Consider the following 7,771-nt stretch of genomic DNA (forward strand, 5'->3'; position numbering starts at 1 on the left):
CCCCGCGCCAAGAGCCGGCCGTGATTGGCTCGGCCGCGCCGCCCCCGCGCGCTCCGATTGGCCGCGGCGGACAGTTGAGCCGTTGGCGGTTGAGGCTTTGAAAGCGCCGGGGCGCCGCGGGTAGGAGGAGTCACCTCCCGGCCCGCCCGCCTCCTATTGGCTCTCCCCAGCGTAAGCCCCGCCTTTTTCTCACAGCCCCGCCCCCGCCCCCATGGCTAGGCCCTGGCCGCCATTTCGGGGTCTCCCCTGAGGGGCCCGGGCCGGGCCCCGCCATGGCCCCCCACCCCGAGGGGCTGCGCTGGTACCAGATCCCCCTCTCCTCCGCCCGCATACCCCGCTCGGGCCTCTTCAGCTATGGCTTCCAGGCCGGCCTCCAGCGCTACCAGCAGCTCCGCGCCCTCAAGCACCTCCGGGTGGGCCGCCCCGTCGCCCCGCCGCCCCCCGGCCTGCTGGAGCCCTGGCCCCCCGTGTCCCCCCCCGCCGACAGCCCTCCCCAGGCCTCCCGCCACCCGCGGGGTGCCGGTGGGGCGCGAGGTGAGCGCGGCCCTGCCCTGGGGACGGGTGTGAGGGGAGCCGTGACCCTCCTGTTGGCCCCACAGTGCCCCAAGGGGGACCCCAGTCACCCCCGCATTGTCCCCTCAGCCTTCCCCATGCCCCAAGGACCCCCCCGGTCACCCCCGCATTGTCCCCACAGCCTTCCCCATGCCCCAAGGACCCCCCTGGTCACCCCCACGTTGTCCCCACAGCCTTCCCTGTGCCCCAAGGGGGACCCCGGTCACCCCCGCGTTGTCCCCACAGCCTTCCCCGTGCCCCAAGGACCCCCCCGGTCACTCCCACGTTGTCCCCACAGCCTTCCCCGTGCCCCAAGGGGGACCCCGGTCACCCCCGCGTTGTCCCCGCAGCCTTCCCTGTGCCCCAAGGACCCCCCTGGTCACCCCCGTGTTGTCCCCACAGCCTTCCCTGTGCCCCCAAGGGGGTCTGTGGTGACCCCTGTGCTGTCCCCACAGCCCCCCGGCGCCCCAAGGAGTCCCCTGGCACCAGGAAACGGGTGAGCAGAGGGCGGCAGCCTCCTGGCCCGGCTCAGCCCCATGCCAACCGGCGGGATGCGGCCAGCCGGGGCTCCCCACCGTGCCAGGCGGCAGCGGATGGTTCTGGGCATGTCCCGGTGCTGCCGGAGGCGGCTGCGAGGTCCCTGGGGGGTGAGGCTAACCGTGGGCAGCGCACCGCAGCCGGGACGGTGCCGCAGCAGGCAGGCAGGAGCTTTGGGGGGCGCCCGCCGGGCACGGCGAGGGGACGGGTGTCCCCCGTAGACAGCGAGGAAGATGACCTGATCCCGCTGAAGGACATGCTGCTGGCAGGGGACGAGCCCCCGAGCCCTGCTGACCACCGGCAGGTAGGTCCCTGCCCGAGGGTGGGTACCTGGGCATCGGGGGGTCCCTGGGGACGTCCCGGCGCCCGCCGGGTGTTGCGGTACCCACTGAAGCGTCACCGTTCCCTCGCTCTGTCGCCCAGGTCGCGCGCCCGCAGCCAGATCCGCTTGCCAACAGCTTGGATTCACTGGTCCGAGAGAAGAGGTAAGGCTGGCACCCCCTGGGCACGGGAGCGGGCAGGGGGGCTGCGCCGGGCATCCCGGGGTACCCTCGCCCTGCCCGAACCGCCCCCGTGCCAGGGAGCAGAGCCGAGCAGCCGCGCCGCAGGCCGGCCTAGCGCAGGTGCACGTGGACGCCGCCAGTCCCTGGGAATCCCCGGACAAGGACACCCAGCTGCCCGAGGAGCACAGGTACCCCCGCCGGCCGTGCCCGGGCTGGGGGTTAGGGGGGTCCGCGTGGTGCCCGCTCCCCGCCCGACGCCGCTCTCCTGCCCGCAGGGATCTCCTGGCCCGCTTCACCGGCAAACCCAGACTCATCCCCGCCGTCCACCCCGGGGAGCCCGTCTTCTGCGCCCGCCCGGTGCCAGCGCCCACCCTGGACGCCCGCGGGCTGGAGCCTCAGAGCACGTTGGAGGGGTTCTTCTTCTGGTGAGCGCCGGGCGCGGGGCGGGCAGGACGCGTTGAGGGGGGGACAGGGGACGCGGGCAGAGCCCCGTTCACCCGTCCCCCCGCCATCTCTGCCCCCAGCGACTCGCCTGCCTGCCAGGCAGCTTTCGTCCGCGACGGGGGCCTCAGCCTGCTCCACCGCTGCGTGCCCACCTGCCCGCTGCCCGTCCTGCGCTGGCTTTTCCAGGTAAGCCACCGTTGCGGCAGGGTGCCCCCTCCTCCTGCGGTGCCACCCCGCTCACCCCCTCTTTGGTTTTTGGCAGCTGATGACCCTCTGCCCGGACACGACCAACGCTTCCCAGGCGCTGTGGGAGATCTGGCTGAGCACCGGGGGTGAGCGCGGGGCGGGAGCGGGGCTGCCTCGCCGGGGTGCCCCCCAAACCCCGCCGGCACGGCCCCTGCCCGCCCTCACCCTCCCCTCGCCCGCAGGCGAGCCCCGGTGCCCCACGGTGCAGGAGATCAGCCGGGCTTTCGCCCACCTCGGCGCCGACCTGGGCCCCCTGCGCCGCCGGCGCCTGCTGCCCCCCGAGCTGTGCCCCGCCGACGGGAGGTGAGCCCCGGCGCGGCGGACGGGAGGGTGCTGCCCGCCCTGCCAGCCCCCCCCACCAACCCCTTCCGTTCCTTCCAGGAACCTGGATCCGTCCTGCTCCCCGAAACAGGCGAGCCCCGACGCCACCAGCACGCTGGCCCTGGTGACGCAGCTCGGTGACATCTGCAGGGTGCGAGTCCGCTGCCCGCATCGGGGATGCTGCGCCTTCGTTATCTCTGCCCTGCTAATTGGGCGGGCGGCGCCGACGCCAGCTCCTGGAGGGGTGCCCGCCGAGGCTGCCGCCGGCCGTGCCGGCACGTCCCTGCTCCGGCGGGGAACGTCGCCACGGCGGGTTTTCGGGAACTCCTCGGTGACACTCTGCCTTCCCCTTCCAGTTCCTGGCGCTGTGCGTGGTCACCCAGCCGTGCCGCTACGCCGACGGCGCCCGCCTGGCGCTCGTCACCCTGCTCTCCTTCCTCGGCCTCGACCGGGCGCTGCGCTGCCGGCCCCTGCCCGAACTGCGGCACCTCCTGCGCTGCCTGCTGGAGGGCATCCGGGACTGGCGGGAGCAGGTACCCAGGGCAGGGGGGGGATCCCCTCGCCCCGTGCCCGCACCCCTCCCCGAGGGCTCTGCCGGCCCTGCCTGCGCCTCAGCGCCTCCCTCTCTCCCCAGCTGCCTGCCCTCTGCCTGTCCCTCTGCCAGCTTTCTCGGCACCACCACAACCTGGTTGCCCTCGTGCTGCTGCTGCCGGATCTCACGAGCAGGGGCAGGTACGTCCCGGCTCGCAGCGCCGCAGCCGGGCGGGATGCCAGGGCGGAGCCGGCGGCGAGGGCCCGCCGGGCGTCCCGTGCCACCCGCGCCCCGCCGATTGGTGACGGGGAGCCCGGCGAGAGCTGGCACGGCCCCGCGGCACCGTGCCAGGGCCGGGCGGGCTGGGATGCGTCTGCCTCTAATTCCTTTATTCCAGCCGGTCGCACAGGCACAAAGAGGGCAGGATCCAGCTGCCGGCGCCGCCGCCCCTCGCCACGGGCGTCCGGAGGGCACTGGGGCCACGGCGGCACTGTGCGGATGTCCTGGCTCGGCACCGGGGGATGGCGGTGATGGGCACAGAGGCGGGGACGGGCGCGTGGGCACGCGCCGGACCCTCCCTCACGCTCTTCCCCCTCTCCCCAGGGAGCTTCGCCGGCACCTGAGCCTTCACGCCATGGTCCGGCTGCTGAGGGAGCCGCCGGGCACCGTGCCACCCGCCGGGGCGCACACAGAGGTGGGTGCGCCGAGGTGGGACAGCGCCGGGGCTCCGGCACCCACCCGCCGGTCTCCGGCACGGGGTACGGGGTGCCCTGACGCCCGCCTCTCCCCGCAGCTGCAGGCGCTGAGCCGGCTCCTGGTGCTGGCCCGGCCGGACACCCTGCGACGCCTGGTGCTCGCCGGGGGCCTGGAGCAGCCGGAAGACGTTGACCAGGAGGTGGGTGCTCCCCTTGCCGGGAAATGGGTGCCGTGGGGCACCCTCCACGACGTGCCCCGGGGGCCCCCCTTTTTGGTGAGCGCCCCCCCTCCCCGCCCTCTCCCGTCCGCAGGCTTGCTACCTGAGCTACAGCCTCCTCCTCCTCGCCAGCAACGTGGTGGGCGCCGAGCGCCCGCCGGCCGAGCAGCGGGTGAGCACCCGGGCCCTGGGGTGGGGGTACGCGGGGACGGGGACGGGAACGGGGACGGGGATGGGGGGGGGGTCCGCCGTGTCCCTGACACCCCCCCCCCCCCGCCTGTCCCCACAGGGCCACCTGGAGCGGCTCTGCGGCCAGCTGGAGCGGCACTTCGGGAGGGGGCTGGGCGAGGGCACCGGGCCCCCCTTCCGCAGCCAGCTCAGGGGCCTGGCCGCCCTCCTCTCCCTCAAGTGGCAGGAGATGCTGGCGTAAGGGTTTTGGGGGGGGGTGGGGGTGTCCCCATCCCTGTCCCCCCGTCCTGGCGCGCCCCCCCTGGGGACGCCGGGCACCCTTGGGTGCCCCAGGGCGCGCACCCCCCCCCCCTCAATAAACGCCCCTAGCTCCTCCTGCGCCTGGCGGGTGTGTTGGGGCGGCCGGCGTCGGCGTCCGTTGGCGCCCCGAAAGGTGTCCTGCCCCCCCCTCGGCTGAGCCAGGCTGGGCCAGGTTGGACGGGGTTGGGCCGGGCTGAACTGAGCCGAGCCTGGCCAAGCTGCGCTGAATTGGGGTGGGCCGGACTGGGCTGAGCCGAGCCTGGTCGAGCCAAGCTGGGCCGAGCTGAACTGGGCTGAGCTGGGCTGAGCTGAGCTGGGCTGAGCCAAACTGGGCCGAGCTGAACTGGGTTAAACCAAGCTGGGCCGAGCTGAACTGGGCTGAGCTGGGCTGAGCTGAGCCGGGCTGAGCCAAACTGGGCCAAGCTGAACTGGGTTAAACCAAGCTGGGCTGAGCTGAACTGGGTTGAGCCAAGCCTGGTTGAGCCAAGCTGGGCCGAGCCAAACTGGGCTGAGCCGAACCGGGCTGAGCTGAGCCTGGTCGAGCCAAGCTGGGCCAAGCTGAACTGGGCTGAGCTGGGCTGAGCCGAACCAGGTTGAGCCAAGCTGGGCTGAGCTGAACTGGATTAAACCAAGCTGGGCTGAGCCAAGCTGGGCCGAGCTGAACCGGGCTGAGCCAAACCTGGTCGAGCCAAACGGGGCCAAGCCAAACCGGGCTGAGCCCAGCCTGGTTAAGGTGAGCTGAACCGGGCTGAGCCAAACCGGGACGGGCCGAACTGGGCTGAGCTGAGCCTAGTTGGGCCGAGCCAGGCCAGCTGAGCCGAGCCGAACCGGGCTGAACCGGGCCGAACTGAACCGGGCCGGGCCGAACCGGGCCGAACTGGGCCGAACTGAACCGGGCCGGGCCGAACTGGGCCGAGCTGGGCCGAACCGGGCCGGGCCGGGCCGAGCCCCCTCCCCGCGGGGCGGCCGTGACGTCAGGGCCGGGGCGGGGCCGAGCGGAGCCGCGCGGCGCGCACCCGCCGCCGCCCCGACCCGCCGCCGCCGCCGCCTCCCGCCGCCCCGGCCGGGCCGCCCGCCCCGCGCCGCCGCCGCCGCGCCCCGAGGTGAGTGCGGGCCCCCCCCCGCCCCCGCCGGGCCCGGCCCGGCCCCCCCCCCGCCCCGCCCCGCCCCGGTATTGTTGTGGCGGAGCCGCGGGGGCGGGGGGGGGGGGGGGGAGAGGAGGGGGAGGCGCTTTGTTCCTCCCGGTACCGGCGATCGGGACCGGCACCCCCGGCGGCATCGCGCCCCGCCCCGGCCCCGCTGCCGTGGGGACCGGACCCCCCCCCCCCCTCCGGTAACGGGGGGACCCCCCCCACCCCCGCCCCGATCCGTCGGTGCACCGCCCGCCCGCCCTCCCCCCCGTCGGTACCGGCCCCCGCGCGCGGGGCAGCGGGCAGCGCCGGGGAGGTGCCCCCACCCGTGGATGCCGGGTGGGCTCGTCCCGCGGGGCTGCGCGTCGCCGTGGGCCCCCCCCCCCCCCGGGGATGGCACCGCCGAGCACCCCGGGATGGCACCCCCGTGGGGACCCCACCCGGGACGGCACCGCCGCGGGGCCGTGGCACCCCGGTCCCCCCCACGGGACCCCCAGGCATCCAGCACCAAAACTGGGGACCCTGGGGACCCTGTCCAGCCTGTGGCACCCCGGCCGTGCCCAGGGGACCCTGATGGTGCCTCTCCCTGCTTTTGGTACCCCGGCCATACCCACGGCACGCTGGCCGTGACCGCGGCACCCCGGCTGTGCCTGTGGCACCCCGACCGTGCCCATCGTACCCCGGCCATGTCCATGGCACCCTGGCTGTGACCACAGCACCCTGGCCATGCCCATCACACCCCGGCCATACCCATGGCACCCTGGCCATGACCGCAGCACCCTGGCTCTGCCCATGGCACCCTGGCCGTGCCCACGGCACCCTGACTGTGCCCATCGCACCCCAGCCATACCTGCGGCACCCTGGCTGTGACTGGGGCACCCTGGCTGTGACCGCAGCACCCTGACTGTGCCCATCGCACCCCGGCCATACCTGCAGCACCCTGGCCATGACCGTGGCACCCTGGCCGTGCTTTTGTCCCCAGGGCCATACCCACGGCACCCTGGCCGTGACCGCAGCACCCTGGCCATGCCCATGGCACCCTGACCGTGCCCGTGGCACCCTGGCCGTGCTTTTGTCCCCGGGGCCGTGCCCATGGCACCCTGACCGTGCCCATCGCACCCCGGCCATACCCGTGGCGCCCTGGCCGTGACCGCGGCACCCTTGCCATGACCGTGGTACCCTGACGCCGCCCGTGGCACCCCAGCCATGCCTGTAGCACCCTGACCGTGCCCGTGACACCCTGGCCGTGCCCGTGACGCTCTGGCCATGACCATGGCACCCCGGCTGTGCCGATGGCACCCTGACCGTGCCCATGGCACCCTCGCCATGACTGTGGCACCCCGACTGTGCCCGTGGCACCCCGGCCATGCCTGTAGCACCCTGACCGTGCCCGTGGCACCCCGGCCGTGCCCATGGCACCCTGGCCGTGCCCGTGACGCTCTGGCCATGACCATGGCACCCCGGCTGTGCCGATGGCACCCTGACCGTGCCCATGGCACCCTCGCCATGACCGTGGCACCCCGACTGTGCCCGTGGCACCCTGGCCATGCCTGTAGCACCCCAACCGTGCCCGTGGCACCCCGGCCGTGCCCATGGCACCCTGGCCGTGCCCGTGACGCTCTGGCCATGACCATGGCACCCCAGCTGTGCCGATGGCACCCTGACCGTGCCCATGGCACCCTGGCTGTGCCCGTGACGCTCTGGCCATGACCATGGCACCCCGGCTGTGCCGATGGCACCCTGACCGTGCCCATGGCACCCTCGCCATGACCGTGGCACCCCGACTGTGCCCGTGGCACCCCAGCCGTGCCCGCGGCACCGGCAGCCCCCTGCCTGCAGCACCCCCCCACCCCCCGCGGGCAGCCCAGCCGGGGCGTCCCCCATTCCCACGCCCGCGGGGGGCCCGGTCCCGGTCCCCCACCCTCCCGGAAATCCTTCCCCAGCCGGCGCGGGGCCCCCCCCGGACACCCCCCATCCCCCCCCCGGGCTTCCTGCTTCCCGCCGGGCAGGGCAGAACAATTCCCGGCCGCCTGCTCGCCCGGCCGCATCCTGCCCAGCCTGGGGGGACGCACACACACACATACAGCGGGGGACACCCCCCCAC

General features: G+C 74.5%; 1 protein-coding gene across 1 annotated transcript; it reads left to right on the forward strand.

Annotated features, from left to right (window-relative positions):
- Positions 1-272: 272 nt before the first annotated feature.
- FAM178B (family with sequence similarity 178 member B) lies at positions 273-4,481 on the forward strand. Its single transcript, XM_076358856.1, has 15 exons — positions 273-534; positions 1,008-1,393; positions 1,513-1,574; positions 1,670-1,780; positions 1,868-2,017; positions 2,117-2,222; positions 2,299-2,368; positions 2,465-2,585; positions 2,664-2,754; positions 2,960-3,136; positions 3,238-3,335; positions 3,739-3,829; positions 3,929-4,030; positions 4,143-4,220; positions 4,338-4,481. Exons 1-15 carry the CDS (start codon positions 273-275, stop codon positions 4,476-4,478), a joined length of 2,046 nt encoding a protein of 681 aa, XP_076214971.1. The 3' UTR covers positions 4,479-4,481.
- The last annotated feature ends 3,290 nt before the right edge of the window (positions 4,482-7,771 follow it).

The sequence above is a fragment of the Aptenodytes patagonicus genome, chromosome 24 (genome assembly GCF_965638725.1).
Source record: "Aptenodytes patagonicus chromosome 24, bAptPat1.pri.cur, whole genome shotgun sequence".
In the NCBI taxonomy this organism is placed as follows: Eukaryota; Metazoa; Chordata; class Aves; order Sphenisciformes; family Spheniscidae; genus Aptenodytes; species Aptenodytes patagonicus.